Genomic DNA, 15,701 nt, shown 5'->3' with positions numbered 1-15,701 from the left:
AGAGAGCGGAGGAGCGGGGTGACGTGAGAGAACTTGGGAAGGTTGAACACCAGACGGGCTGCGGCGTTCTGGATGAGTTGTAGGGGTTTAATGGCACAGGCAGGGAGCCCAGCCAACAGCGAGTTGCAGTAATCAAGACGGGAGATGACAAGTGCCTGGATTAGGACCTGCGCCGCTTCCTGTGTGAGGCAGGGTCGTACTCTGCGGATGTTGTAGAGCATGAACCTACAGGAACGGGACACCGCCTTGATGTTAGTTGAGAACGTCAGGGTGTTGTCCAGGATCACGCCAAGGTTCTTAGCGCTCTGGGAGGAGGACACAATGGAGTTGTCAACCGTGATGGCGAGATCATGGAACGGGCAGTCCTTCCCGGGAGGAAGAGGAGCTCCGTCTTGCTGAGGTTCAGCTTGAGGTGGTGATCCGTCATCCACACTGATATGTCTGCCAGACATGCAGAGATGCGATTCGCCACCTGGTCATCAGAAGGGGGAAAGGAGAAGATTAATTGTGTGTCGTCTGCATAGCAATGATAGGAGAGACCATGTGAGGTTATGACAGAGCCAAGTGACTTGGTGTATAGCGAGAATAAGAGAGGGCCTAGAACAGAGCCCTGGGGACACCAGTGGTGAGAGCGCGTGGTGAGGAGACAGATTCTCGCCACGCCACCTGGTAGGAGCGACCTGTCAGGTAGGACGCAATCCAAGCGTGGGCCGCGCCGGAGATGCCCAACTCGGAGAGGGTGGAGAGGAGGATCTGATGGTTCACAGTATCGAAGGCAGCCGATAGGTCTAGAAGGATGAGAGCAGAGGAGAGAGAGTTAGCTTTAGCAGTGCGGAGCGCCTCCGTGATACAGAGAAGAGCAGTCTCAGTTGAATGACTAGTCTTGAAACCTGACTGATTTGGATCAAGAAGGTCATTCTGAGAGAGATAGCGGTAGAGCTGGCCAAGGACGGCACGCTCAAGAGTTTTGGAGAGAAAAGAGAGAAGGGATACTGGTCTGTAGTTGTTGACATCGGAGGGATCGAGTGTAGGTTTTTTTTTTTCAGAAGGGTGCAACTCTCGCTCTCTTGAAGACGGGAGGGACGTAGCCAGCGGTCAGGGATGAGTTGATGAGCGAGGTGAGGTAAGGGAGAAGGTCTCCGGAAATGGTCTGGAGAAGAGAGGAGGGGATAGGGTCAAGCGGGCAGGTTGTTGGGCGGCCGGCCGTCACAAGACGCGAGATTTCATCTGGAGAGAGAGGGAGAAAGAGGTCAGAGCATAGGGTAGGGGAGTGTGAGCAGAACCAGCGGTGTCGTTTGACTTAGCAAACGAGGATCGGATGTCATCGACCTTCTTTTCAAAATGGTTGACGAAGTCATCTGCAGAGAGGGAGGAGGGAGGGGGGAGGATTCAGGAGGGAGGAGAAGGTGGCAAAGAGCTTCCTAGGGTTAGAGGCAGATGCTTGGAATTTAGAATGGTAGAAAGTGGCTTTAGCAGCAGAGACAGAGGAGGAAAATGTAGAGAGGAGGGAGTGAAAGGATGCCAGGTCCGCAGGGAGGCGAGTTTTCCTCCATTTCCGCTCGGCTGCCCGGAGCCCTGTTCTGTGAGCTCGCAATGAGTCGTCGAGCCACGGAGCGGGGGGGAGGACCGAGCCGGCCTGGAGGATAGGGGACATAGGGAGTCAAAGGATGCAGTAAGGGAGGAGAGGAGGGTTGAGGAGGCAGAATCAGGAGATAGGTTGGAGAAAGTTTGAGCAGAGGGAAGAGAAGATAGGATGGAAGAGGAGAGAGTAGCGGGGGAGAGAGAGCGAAGGTTGGGACGGCGCGATACCATCCGAGTAGGGGCAGTGTGGGAAGTGTTGGATGAGAGCGAGAGGGAAAAGGATACAAGGTAGTGGTCGGAGACTTGGAGGGGAGTTGCAATGAGGTTAGTGGAAGAACAGCATCTAGTAAAGATGAGGTCAAGCGTATTGCCTGCCTTGTGAGTAGGGGGAAGGTGAGAGGGTGAGGTCAAAGAGGAGAGGAGTGGAAAGAAGGAGGCAGAGAGGAATGAGTCGAAGGTAGACGTGGGGAGGTTAGTCGCCCAGAACTGTGAGAGGTGAGCCGTCCTCAGGAAAGGAGCTTATCAAGGCATCAAGCTCATTGATGAACTCTCGAGGGAACCTGGAGGGCGATAAATGATAAGGATGTTAAGCTTGAAAGGGCTGGTAACTGTGACAGCATGGAATTCAAAGGAGGCAATAGACAGATGGGTAAGGGGAGAAAAGAGAAAGACCACTTGGGAGAGATGAGGATCCCGGTGCCACCACCCCGCTGACCAGAAGCTCTCGGGGTGTGCGAGAACACGTGGGCGGACGAGGAGAGAGCAGTAGGAGTAGCAGTGTTATCTGTGGTGATCCATGTTTCCGTCAGTGCCAAGAAGTCAAGGGACTGGAGGGAGGCATAGGCTGAGATGAACTCTGCCTTGTTGGCCGCAGATTGGCAGTTCCAGAGGCTACCAGAGACCTGGAACTCCACGTGGGTACGCGCTGGGACCACCAGGTTAGGGTGGTCGCGACCACGCGGTGTGGAGCGTTTGTATGATCTGTGCAGAGAGGAGAGAACAGGGATAGACAGACACATAGTTGACAGGCTACAGAAAAGGCTACGCTAATGCAAGGAAATTGGAATGACAAGCGGACTACACGTCTCGAATGTTCAGAAAGTTAAGCTTACGTAGCAAGAATCTTATTGACTAAAATGATTAAAATGATACAGTACTGCTAAAGTAGGCTAGCTGGCAGTAGCTGCGTTGTTGACACTACACTAATCAAGTCGTTCCGTTGAGTGTAATAATTCTACAGTGCTGCTATTCGGGGGCTAGCTGGCTAGCTAGCAGTGTTGTTTACGTTACGTTGAGTTAAAAGAACGACAATAGCTGGCTAGCTAACCTAGGAAATCGCTCTAGACTACACAATTATCTTTGAAACAAAGACGGCTATGTAGCTAGCTACGATCAAACAAATCAAACCGTTGTACTGTAATGAAATGAAAATGTGATACTACCTGACCGGTGATTGAATTCGAAACAGTAGACAGTAGACGAATTGTCTCCTAGAGCTCCTAGACAGGATTATGGAATGTGGGGAAGGTAACCATAAAATAGCAATGACGGTCCTCAAGAACACCGTGGCCTCCATCATTCTTAAATGGAAGAAGTTTTGAACCACCAATACTCTTCCTAGAGCTGGCCGCCCGGCCAAACTGAGCAATCGGGAAGGGCCTTGGTCAGGGAGGACCAAGAACCTGATGGCCACTCTGACAGAGCTCCAGAGTTTCTTTTGTGGAGATGGGAGAACCTTCCAGAAGGACAACCATCTCTGCAGCACTCCACCAATCAGGCCTTTATGGTAGAGTGGCCAGATGGAAGACACTCTTCAGTAAAAGACACATGACAGCCCACTTGGAGTTTGCCAAAAAACACCTAAAGGACTCTGACCATGAGAAACTAGATTCTCTGGTCTGACGAAACCAAGATTGAACTCTTTGACCTGAATGCCAAGCGTCATGTTTGGAGGAAAACTGGCACCATCCCTACGGTGACGCATGGTGGTGGCAGCATCATGCTGTGGGGAAGTTTTTCAGCGTCAGACTGGGAGACTAGTCAAGATCGAGGGAAAGCTGAACGAAGCAAAGTACAGAGAGATCCTTGATGAACCTGCTCCAGAGCACTCAGGACCTCAGACTGGGGTGAAGGTTTACATTCCAACAGGACAACTACCCTAACCACACAGCCAAGACAATGCAGGAGTGGCTTCAGGACAAGTCTCTGAATGTCCTTGAGTGGCCCAGCCAGAGCCTGGACTTGAACATGATTGAACATCTCTGGAGAGACCTGAAAATAGCTGTGCAGCAACGCTCCCCATCCAACCTGACAGGATCTGCAGAGAGGAATGGGAAAAACTCTCCAAATACAGGTGTGCCAATCTTGTAGCATCATACCCAAGAAGACTCATGGCTGTAATCGCTGCCAAATGTGCTTCAACAAAGTACTGAGTAAAGGGTCTGAATACTTATGTAAATATGATATTTCAGTTATTTATTTATTTAAATTTGCAAAGATTTATGAATGCCATTTTTTCCTTTGCCATTATGGGGTATTGTGTGTAGCTTTAACTTCCTTCATACTGGGAAAAGAGACATAAAAATGTTTTCTACAAGTTCTTCTGACTCTGGGGAAGTAGATAAAGTGCCTGATTGCCAAAATCCCGAAGTATCCCTATAAGACCACACCGGTCTTAAAGGGATATTGTGTGGAGGGAGACGGTGTTACAAATTGTGTAGTGCATACCTCTGAATGATGTTGATTTTCTATCACCATTAATGGCCTAAATTGCAGAACGGATGTGTCTGATATTCTATTTTCTCTGTAATAACATCACTATTACCCCCCCTCTCTCCCCATCCACAGGTCAAAGTGTACCCTCTGACGCAGTATGAACATGGGGTGGATGACGTCCTGGTGATGGGGACAGATGGGCTGTGGGACGTCCTATCCAACCAGGACGTTGCCGAGGCAGTCACTGGTTTTCTTGCCAACTGTGGCCCTGATGACCAGTATAGGCATGTTCCATGTTCCGCTCATACTACTGTAGCCCAGCTGCTAACAGACAGATGCTGTGGTCAAATCACACTCACCTCGCTCTTATTTGGAGAGGATATGCTTCTTACAGTATCTTGCTGTAATTACACACATTTTAAAAGTCTTTTCTGAAGTCGATGAAGAGCTTGTGAGACTAGTAACTTAAAGGTTCCTTTCTTGAGGATAACATTGAAATCATTTCTGAAATGTCCTACCCCTTTCTTAGTTTGGGGTTAAGTAAACTCTAGATGACTGGTGGGAGAGTATAGAGAAGAGAGACTTTCTAAAGTGTAGGTTATAATGTCATCATTCTCTTGCTCTTTGTTCACACACTGTATGGAGATGATTACAACTAACTGTCTGCCCTATGTCAAAGTATATTGTCCATAGTGTCTTCGAACTGTCTTTTGTCTCTTCCATTGTGACCCAGGTACACGATGGCAGCTCAGGACTTGGTGATGAGGGCACGGGGGGTCCTGAAGGACCGAGGCTGGAGGATAGCCAACGATCGTCTGGGCTCCGGAGACGACATCTCTGTCTACATCATCCCTCTGAGGTACGGCAACCTGCAGACCTAGCCGTAGCCCAGGCCCAGCTCACCACCACCCACCATGGGACTCTAGACAGGTTCTGTGTCCAAAATGACACCCTATTCCCTATATAGTGTCTTACTTTAGGCCAAGGCCATGACAAGTATTGCATTATGTAGGGAATAGAGTGCAATTGTAGGCTTCACCCAACCGGCAGACCTAGCTAAGGTCCAGCTCACCACCCACCATGGGACTCTAGACAGGCTGCCCCCCTCTACCATCTATCCTATCCCCTCTGTCCTAAAATCAATGCCCTGGTGCTCACACAGTGCTTCATCCCGAATGGTTTTCCTGAGGAAACAAAATGGCTGCTGGTTGCTGTACAGTACAGGGTAGCATGATTGTTCTTGTCTCTTGTGAAAGGAAGGAAAATCTCAGGATGTTCCAATATACAGTACCTTCAGTTTCTTCTTGTGTTTCTGTGCTGCAAGGGAACAAAGGACAATTCTGGATTTAAAGGCCCACCGGGGCCATGTATTTTGTGTAATTCATAACCAACCCTTCGTTGTTTTTCAGTAGGCTACGGCTTTTGCATTGCCAAATATTTTCTGATGCAATGGAAGAGTATTGCTTTCACAAAGGCAATACTTTTCTTATGGATATCGCATGGGGAAAGACAAAGGGACTCTCTTTCAAAGTGCAATGCTTTACGGGATTGTTTTTTTAATCCTTTTTAGATGAGATATTGTTACTATATTACTGATTATGAACAAGTAAAAATGCTTAGAAATGAATGGATTTTAGATATCCATGCTGTACAGTGTAAAGAACCTGTTTTGAGTTGTCTGTATATACTGTACGTTATGAAACCTCTCCTGTCCCTATGATCCATTATGTACATAAGTCACTGACCTAGACAGTACAATCCTACCACAGACAAACTATAGCGTTCAGCCTTCAGAACTATTGTTTGGGTGTTCCTCTCCAAGTGTAAGGTGAATGAAGTCAGTCTTATGGTCGTTTTATTGCCAGTGACTATGTTAATCTCTCATTGTTTATTTTTTCTTAATTTTGACAGGTTTGTTTTTTCTTTGTCATTGCGATGACCCTGAAAGTGGATTTACTTAAAGGATGTGAAGAAACACATTTTATACATAACTGTGAAACGGCTACCTCATGTTTTTGCTTTGTTTTAAACAAGATATCCAATCCCTTGCCCCAGTTTAACCTTTTATTTTCCTATTTGTCAAATACTTGTTTGCATCATCCTGTTTGCATGCTCGTTTACTTTTCAAATATGAAACAGCCATTCCTTAATTAATTGTCACTAGTTTTCATACCAATATAGCTTAGTTTAGCTCTGTAACAAAATATTAGGAAAAGTGTTCTGTATAGCGACATGAATAGGATTAAAATGGGTCAAGTTTACTGAATGTTCTTACAGCTGAATCCTAAATTGAGACATTGTTGTCATTTTATCTTATTGAGGCAAATGCTTGATTTATGCTAAAGTTCAAGTTACTAGTGTGGATCTCTCATATGAACATTCAGTTCTTGAAGGCTAGAACTACATCCCTTAAGCAGATACATTGATTAGCATGTGCTTGGGAGAAACACATGAGATTAAATTGAATGCTGGTATGAAAACTGTGGCTCTGTTTTTTTTTGTTTTTAAGTGATCTTTACTTGTAGTTTACTGAACATGTGTCACAACTCAGGGAGCTATGTGACTAATTATCATGCCGGATGCTATACAGAAAATGTGTATGTAACAGAGGAGGCTGGTGGGAGGAGATTTAGGAGGACCGGTTCATTGTACAGACTGGAATGGAATAAATGGACTGGTATCAAACATGGAAACCAGGTTTGACGCTGTTCATTCAATGCCATTCCAGCCATTACAATGAGCCTGTCCTACAGCTCCTCCCACCAGCCTCCTCTGCTCTGTACAGGAATTCTTATTTTATCCTGAATCCTTTTGTTATTATGCAGTCTGGTATTTACACTTTGCTGAACAATACTCTGCAAACTAACCATTTAGGGCATTAACCTGAATCGATTGCTGTTCAGATACAGTATGAAGGATGTACAGTGTATTCTTGTGTTTCCACCTCTTCCATTTTCTGGATTAGAAAATGGAGGATGTAATGCCAGGTGAACTTCCTTTATTCAATGCAGTATGATGACAATGTTCCTGGATGTCCAGTCATGAACTACACTAATGGACACTGTACACATCTCTCCTACTGCCGTGGGACCTCTACTGATGCCACTGGCGCTCTAAAAACACTCACACAGTCACTATGATGTCAGAATTTGGGACTTGCTAGATGTCGTTTTAAGTTGATTCATCTCTGAGTTGTTTAGAAACGTTGTTAGGGAGGTGTTGATGTCCGATGTGTGTGTCGCTGACTAAGACTGCACTGTTTCTAATCCAATCAAATTAGTCTAGTCATGGCCTAATCCATGTTAATTTGTCTCTGTTCCTTTTAATGTATTTGGCATGTTTATTTTAAAGCTGTTTCAAAGTGTTTTTGTTCTGATAACACCAACTTTACTAATCTATTTCTCTGACTGACCTGCTCAAAACATTGCAGAAAGAGGCCCAGGGCTCTCTTCAGTCTGGATCACCGAAGCGATACAGATTGTGTGATAGAAATGTAAAGGAAATTTCCAATTGAGCCGATTTAAGCAGTGTTTACCGTGAATGCAGTCTCTGCTATCGTGGGAACATTGGCTTTACATTTCAATCACACTGTAACGCTAAACTTACTCAATACAGTTGAAGTCGGAAGTTTACATATACCTTAGACAAATACATTTTAAACTTAGTTTTTCACAATTCCTGATATTTAATCCAAGTAAAAATTCCCTGTCTTAGGTCAGTTAGGATCACCACTTTACTTTAAGAATGTGAAATGTCAGAATAATAGTAGAGGGAATGTTTTATTTCTTTCATCACATTCCCAGTGGGTCAGAAGTTTACATACATTCAATTAGTATTTGGTAGCATTGCCTTTAAATTAACTTGGGTCAAACGTTTCAGGTAGCCTTCCAAAAGCTTCCCACAATAAGTTGGGTGAATTTTGGCCCATTCGTCCTGACAGAGCTGGTGTAACTGAGTCACGTTTGTAGGCCTCCTTGCTTGCCCACACATTTTCTATAGGATTGAGGTCAGGGCTTTGTGATGGCCACTCCAATACCTTGATTTTGCTGTCCATAAGCCATTTTGCCACAACTTTGGAAGTATGCTTGGGGTCATTGTCCATTTGGAAGACCATTTGCGACCCAAGCTTTAACTTCCTGACTGATGCCTTGAGACGTTGCTTCAATATATCCACATAATTTTCCTCCCCCATGATGCCATCTATTTTGTGAAGTGCACCAGTCCCTCCTGCAGCAAAGCACCCCCACAACATGATGCTGCCACCCCTGTGCTTCACGGTTGGGATGGTGTTCTTCGGCTTGCAAGCTTCCCCCTTTTTCCTCCAAACATAACGGTGGTCATTATGGTCAAACAATTCTATTTTTGTTTCACCAGAGGACATTTCTCCATGTGCAGTTGCCAAACCATAGTCTGTCTTTTTTATGGCGGTTTTGGAACAGTGGCTTCTCCCTTGCTGAGCGTACTTTCATGTTATGCCGATTATAGGACACGTTTTACTGTGGATATAGATACTTATGCACCTGTTTCCTCCAGCATCTTCACAAGGTCCTTTGCTGTTGTTCTGGGAATAATTTGCACACTTTGCCACAAAGTATGGTCATCTCTAGGAGACAGAACGCGTCTCCTTCCTGAGCGGTATAAGGGCTGCGTGGTCCCATGGTATTTATACTTGCGTACTATTGTTTGAACAGTTGAACATGGTACCTTAAGGCGTTTGGAAATTGCTTTCAAGGATGAACCAGACTTGTGGAGGTCTCCAATTTTTTTTCTGAGGTCTTGGCTGATTTCTTTTGATTTTCCCCTGATGTCAAGCAAAGAGGATCACTGAGTTTGAAGGTAGGCCTTGAAATACATCCACATGTACACCTCCAATTGACTCAAATTATGTCAATTAGCCTATCGGAAGCTTCTAAAGCCATTCAACCAAGGGTATGTAAACTTCTGACCCACTGTAATTGTGATTAAGTGAAATAATCTGTGTAAACAATTGTTGGAAAAATTACTTGTCATGCACAAGGTCTTAACTGACTTGCAAAAACTATAGTTTGTTAACAAGAAATTTGTGGAGTGGATGAAAAATGATTTGTAATGACTCAAACCTAAGTGTATGGAAACTTCCGAATTCAACTGTATGTATTGAATAGAGCCTGAAGCAGAATGTAAACATAGAAGTAAAGGATACTTCTAGAACAATTCTCTCCTTTGTACTACTGTATGTGCTCTACATGGTTCTTAAGCCCCAAGTAAAGAAATGAAGTAAACAGGCATTTGTAATGTTTTGGAAAATGCATAGAAGAAAATAATTTGAAGGATTGCTTTTCAGATGGATTAAAAATACTATGAGCTGATTCTGAAGCCTTTTTTCTTGTAAATGTTTCATAAGGAACTGTTTACAAAGGGTACACTCATTAACACAAAGTACCATTGTGTCTACAGTATTTACCACAACAGATTTAGATAGTTCTGTATATCAGATGGATACAGTAGACATACTGATGTCGGAAGCCTTTGTCTAGTGTTCAGCTCTCACTCCCCAGACTACACTAAGTGTTTTGCTTTAGACAGATGGAAGGTGCTACAAGAGGTGGTGATTGATTCCTGGGTAGAGCAGTGCTCTGGTGAGCCCTGTATGGCAGGTTGGGCCCCTGGGGGAGCAGACATCTGGAGGGAGGGAGGCGGTCGACTGGCTGGATGCTCTGTTACCAGGGCTCTCCATTTGTCTATCTGTTATTCCTCACATGGTGACTTCTTGCCTTTTTCTTACCTGTATTGGAAGAGTAGGTTCAAGGTCCCTCCCCTCAGACCTTTTTCTCCAATGCATTTGAGGAATCGAGGGGAATATGAATTGAGAAATAACCCATCACAGCACTACCCCCGCCTCCCCACCACCACCAATCACACACAGCCAGGGAACTAGAGCAGCTTAGCAGGGGCACCCTGGTGTGTCTGTGCCCTCAGTGCACTCATTGTGACACAGTGCCATGATACTCAACTCCCTGTCAGAGTCCCATGGGGTGAGGGGTAGGCCGATCAGTTAGAACAAATCCCCAACTGGCAGATGAAGCTTCTGCGAGGGAGAAAGGAAGGCTCGTGAGAGACTGGGGGATCGTATGATACCCATGCAACTGTCCACACCTTTGGGTTTGTATGTAATATATTTTTGTCAATGTCTATACTGAACAAAAAAATAAACGCAACATGCAACAATTTCAAAGACTTACTGAGTTAGAGTTCATATATATGGAGATCGGGCATTTGAAATAAATGAATTCTGCCCTATCTATGGATTTCACATGACCGGCAATACAGATATATCTGTTGATCGAAGATACTTAAAAAAATAAAAAATGAAGGGGTGTGATCAGAAAACCAGTCAGTATCTGTTGTGCCCACCATGTCCCTCATGTAGTGTGACACACCTTCTCAAAGAGTTGAGGCTGTTGATTGTGGCCTGTGGAATGTTGTTCCACTCCTCTAAAATGGCTGTGCGAAGTTGCTGGATATTGGCGGGAAATGGAACACGCTGCCGTAGACGTTGATCCAGAACATCCCAAACATGCTCAATGGGTGATATGTCTGGTGAGTATGCAGGCCATGGAAGAACTGGGACTTTTTCAGCTTCCAGGAATTGTTTACAGATCCCTCAACTTGATATATCTGTGGCATTGTGTTGTGTCACAAAACCTCACATTTTAGAGTGGCCTTTTGTCCCCACCATAAGGTGCACCTGTGTGATGATCATGCTGATTAATCAGCTTCTTATGCCACACCTGCCAGGTGGATGGATTATCTAGGTAAAGGATAAATGCTCACTAACAGGGATGTAAACTAATTTATGCACAACATTTGAGAGAAATGTGTTTTTTTGTGCATTTGGCACATTTATGGGATCTTTTATTTCAGTTTATAAAACATGCAACCAACACTTTATATGTTGTGTTCATATTTTTGTTCAGTGTACATACATTTTGAGCTTTATAAAGCGTATTGTCTGAGCATACTACACCACAGAGAGAAAGTTTAGAATATTATGTCCTTGCTCTGTCTGAAAGTAAAATTCCACATATGTCAATATTCATAAATGGGAAATGTACTTGAGTCCAACTGCATTTGAGATGAAGGATAATATTCCATTTGGATGGATTCCACTGATTCAGAAAATTCCGCTTTGTATTCCAGAGAACAAGCCAAGTTGTACTCTTACACAGGCAGCCCAATTAAGTTTTTGTTTCACCAATCAGATTAGCTCTGAAAAATATCTGATGTGAAAAGATCTGATGTGATTGGTCAAGACTAACTAGTGGAAAAATATTTGAATTGGGCTCTGTGTAAACGCAGCCTAATACAGGATTGAAGAGAGTGTGGCAATAAGAGAAAGGAGTCTTACCACACCTGAAGTTCGTAGATGGAATAGTTTAGACTTTAGACCAATTAGTCAGCCTTGCTGAACTGCAAGTCTGTGTGAGAATGATTTGCGTCTTATTCAGAACTGAACACTCCAGGAAATGTTCTGGAATGTTGAGGCAGCCTATCATAATGGAACTTTAACCCTCTAAATATTGTATTATCAAACACATCCATTTTTTGAGAGCGCATTCACTTAATTCACTGCTAGCTGCCATCTTGTTTCTGAGTAAATTCATGTTTGATTAGTGGAATCATATTGAATGAGGTTGTGGAGAGTAGTGAGGGTTTATGGACCACCAGTGACCATTACTATAACAGTATTGTTCTTGTGGAATTAACTCACTGCGTAACTGTATGTTCCAGAAGTCTTATCTGGCCACAGAGATGAAAAGAAACACACACCCATCCACCCACGTATACACGCACGCACGCTCGAACACAAACACACACCCATCCACCCACGTATACACGCTCGAACGCAAACACACACCCATCCACCCACGTATACACGCACGCACGCTCGAACGCAAACACACACCCATCCACCCACGTATACACGCACGCACGCTCGAACGCAAACACACACCCATCCACCCACGTATACACGCACGCACGCTCGAACGCAAACACACACCCATCCACCCACGTATACACGCACGCACGCTCGAACGCAAACACACACCCATCCACCCACGTATACACGCACGCACGCTCGAACGCAAACACACACCCATCCACCCACGTATACACGCACGCACGCTCGAACGCAAACACACACCCATCCACCCACGTATACACGCACGCACGCTCGAACGCAAACACACACCCATCCACCCACGTATACACGCACGCACGCTCGAACGCAAACACACACCCATCCACCCACGTATACACGCACGCACGCTCGAACGCAAACACACACCCATCCACCCACGTATACACGCACGCACGCTCGAACGCAAACACACACCCATCCACCCACATATACACGCACGCACGCTCGAACGCAAACACACACCCATCCACCCACGTATACACGCACGCACGCTCGAACGCAAACACACACCCATCCACCCACGTATAAACGCACGCACGCTCGAACACAAACACACACCCATCCACCCACGTATACACGCACGCACGCAAACACACATCCATCCACCCACGTATACACGCACGCACGCTCGAACGCGAACACACACCCATCCACCCACGTATACACGCACGCACGCACGCTCAAACGCAAACACACACCCATCCACCCACGTATACACGCACGCAAACACACACCCATCTACCCACGTATACACGCACGCATGCTCGAACGCAAACACACGCAATCTGTAGTGGATCTCAAAGTGCTGTGTCTGACACTCCCAGGCCCTCTGCAGGAGTCTGAGAGCCATCTGGTCCATACAACCCTTACTCCACAAATTCCCACCAATTCCCATAGTCAGGTCAGCATTGATCTGGCAGTCCACTCCTACTCTCCCCACGCGTATGTGTGTGGTCCAGATTGTAAGGCAGCGATGACACAGTTAGTCAGCCCTGTATGTGGGTGGGTTGTTTTTTCCAAGGTCATCACATGGCACCGAAGCAGAGGACAGAAGTAACCAAGGTAGTAGTTAGCTGACTGGGCAAGACAAGGGTCCATACTCATCATCCCTGCCTGCCACTGTGAATGCGATGAGGTAGAGGTACACACAGTAAGCACCTTTACCACCAATAACTGGATCAATGACTGTATAGGGAAACTGGGTAGATATTGAGAGGAAAGCTAAAGGGAAATAGGAGCAGAGTTGGTGTAAAGGACCAAATGTTTCACATGTAAGGCATGTGAGCTATGAGCAGAATCATTTAGTAAGAGTAGATAGACTGTGTTTACAGTTCCTTATCGTTTCACTGAGTTATTATACTGAACAAAAATGCAACATGCAACAATTTCAAAGATTTTGCTGCATTACTGTTCATATACGGAAACCAGTCAATTGAAATAAATTCATTAGGCCCTAATAATCTATGGATTTCACATGACTGGGCAGAGGCGCATCCACTTGGGAGCCAGACCCAGCCAATCAGAATACATTTTTCCCCACAAAAAGCATTTATTACAGACAGAAATACTCCTCAGAACCCCCCCTCAAACGATCCTGCAGGTGAAGAAGCTGGATGTGGAGGTCCTGGGCTGGCGTGATTACATGTGGTCTGCGGTTGTGAGGCTGGTGGGATGTACTGCCAAATTCTCTAAAATGAAGTTGAAGGCAGCTTATGGGAGCGAAATTAACCTTAAATATCTGGAAACAGCTCTGGTGGACATTCCTGCAGTCAGCATGCCAATTGCATGCTCCCTCAAAACTTGAGACATCTCTGGAATTGTGTTGTGTGACAAAACTGTATATTTTAGAGTGGCTTTTTATTGTCCCCAGCACAAGGTGCATCTGTGTAATGACCATGCTGTTTAATCAGCTTCTTGATATGCTACACCTATCAGATGGATAAATTATCTTGACAAAGGATCAAATGCTCACTCACAGGGATGTTAACAAATTTATGCACATTTGAGTGAAATAAGCTCTTTGTGCGTATGGAAAATGTCTGAGATCTTTTACTTCAGCTCACGAAACATGGGATAACGCGTTCCATCTTGTGTTTATATTTTTGTTCAGGAGAGATGCACTATATCATTATGTCCACTTGGGTTTGTGCTGTAAGTCAACGCTACACACTACAGGTTCACGACCTAGCTGAGGCATTAGCAGCTGGGAAAACCAGCATCCCCCTTCTCACCCTGTAAGTGGTAATGATGCACCGCAAATGACACGAGTTACAGTACCAGTGTTGATGTAGCACTATACTCTGGTGAAGGCATGAAACCACTGCCTCGACCTGCAGAATCAGCTACAAGGCCAGAAAGGAACTACAGCTTACAAAAATGTTTAAAAAATGTTAGACTTCACATATTTCTTGGATTGCCGCCAGGGCTTTTCCTTTTGTCTATGTGTAACCCTTGTTATTTTGGTGCTTTGAGAGGAACAGTCCATATGGACTTGTCTTAGGAAACATTTTTCGTTGACTGGTGTTACTTCCCATTGACTAGTGTTACAGTGTTGTGCAATGTAAAGGCATGTGGGGTGTGTAGTTCACACCCAGAGGCAGATGGTCCTGTCCGGTCCGACAGAGGAAGGTGCGGCAGTGGAGGCTGCGGCAGCCGGATCCGTTCCAGGATGCAGCTGTGACGATAATCATCGGAGGGAGCAGGCTGATTTTCCACCGGGAAGTGGCTCTAATTTACTGCCTTGGGGCCTGAACGGCCTGAAGCTGATTTATCTGCAGCCGACTCAAATGGGAACCTACACACAAGATGGATGACTGGGTCTGGATAGGCCAAGCTCGAGAGGCTATCCTCCATAACTCCTACATTACCATACAGCTATCCGCACGGCCTCTTTCTGACTGCCCCTTCACTCACTGTACCATCTGTGAGACACACTCAGGACAAGTGGAAAGTCTGCTCTCACAACACTTCTTCCATGTTATATCAGTACTGATGGGAATGGTGCAGCCAGCTCAGTCAGTGTATGCAAAAGAGATGGAAACTAAGGGTTACTTAAGTCAAGACAAGTAAATGAGTGTTCAACATAGTTGTTGTTACCTCTGAAGGGGACGACATCATCTGGGGATCATGAAGGGACAGAAATGGGCAAAGGGAGGCAGCCAGTCATGGCCCTGCAGAATACTGTATTCTCCACACACTACTCTTTCAAAGCCCCAATACTAAAAAGGTGCTGGTGTGAAAGACAAAAAATTGCCCCAAGTTGTTAACATAAACCTGCCCAGGTAAATATTGCAGCTTGTCAGTGTAGGAAGGTCAAGTGTAGTAGGATCCAATCTTCAGTCAGCACAGCAGCTTCACAGAGCAAAACAGTCTGTCTGGCACCCTATTCCCTAGATAGTGCACTACTTTTGACCATGACCCATTGGGCTTTGGTCAAAAGTAG

At 45.3% G+C, this 15,701-nt stretch overlaps 1 protein-coding gene across 2 annotated transcripts in view; it reads left to right on the top strand.

Annotated features, from left to right (window-relative positions):
* Nucleotides 1-9,644, top strand: part of LOC118390343 (protein phosphatase 1H-like) — a 52,010-nt gene extending 42,366 nt beyond the window's left edge. The window contains exons 9-11 of one of the 2 annotated variants that reach the window (XM_035780799.2): nucleotides 4,429-4,580; nucleotides 5,030-5,155; nucleotides 6,208-9,644. In XM_035780799.2, the coding sequence (XP_035636692.1) occupies nucleotides 4,429-4,580; nucleotides 5,030-5,155; nucleotides 6,208-6,235 (306 nt within the window). In that variant the 3' untranslated portion in view covers nucleotides 6,236-9,644. Of the gene's footprint in view, nucleotides 1-4,428; nucleotides 4,581-5,029 lie in introns of both variants that reach the window. The other variant, XM_035780800.2, reaches the window with a different exon arrangement.
* Nucleotides 9,645-15,701: the final 6,057 nt, after the last annotated feature.

This window comes from Oncorhynchus keta, chromosome 26, assembly GCF_023373465.1.
Source record: "Oncorhynchus keta strain PuntledgeMale-10-30-2019 chromosome 26, Oket_V2, whole genome shotgun sequence".
Lineage (NCBI taxonomy): Eukaryota > Metazoa > Chordata > Actinopteri > Salmoniformes > Salmonidae > Oncorhynchus > Oncorhynchus keta.
Note: the sequence above shows the minus strand (reverse complement) of the source record. Positions and strands in the feature narration are given on the sequence as shown.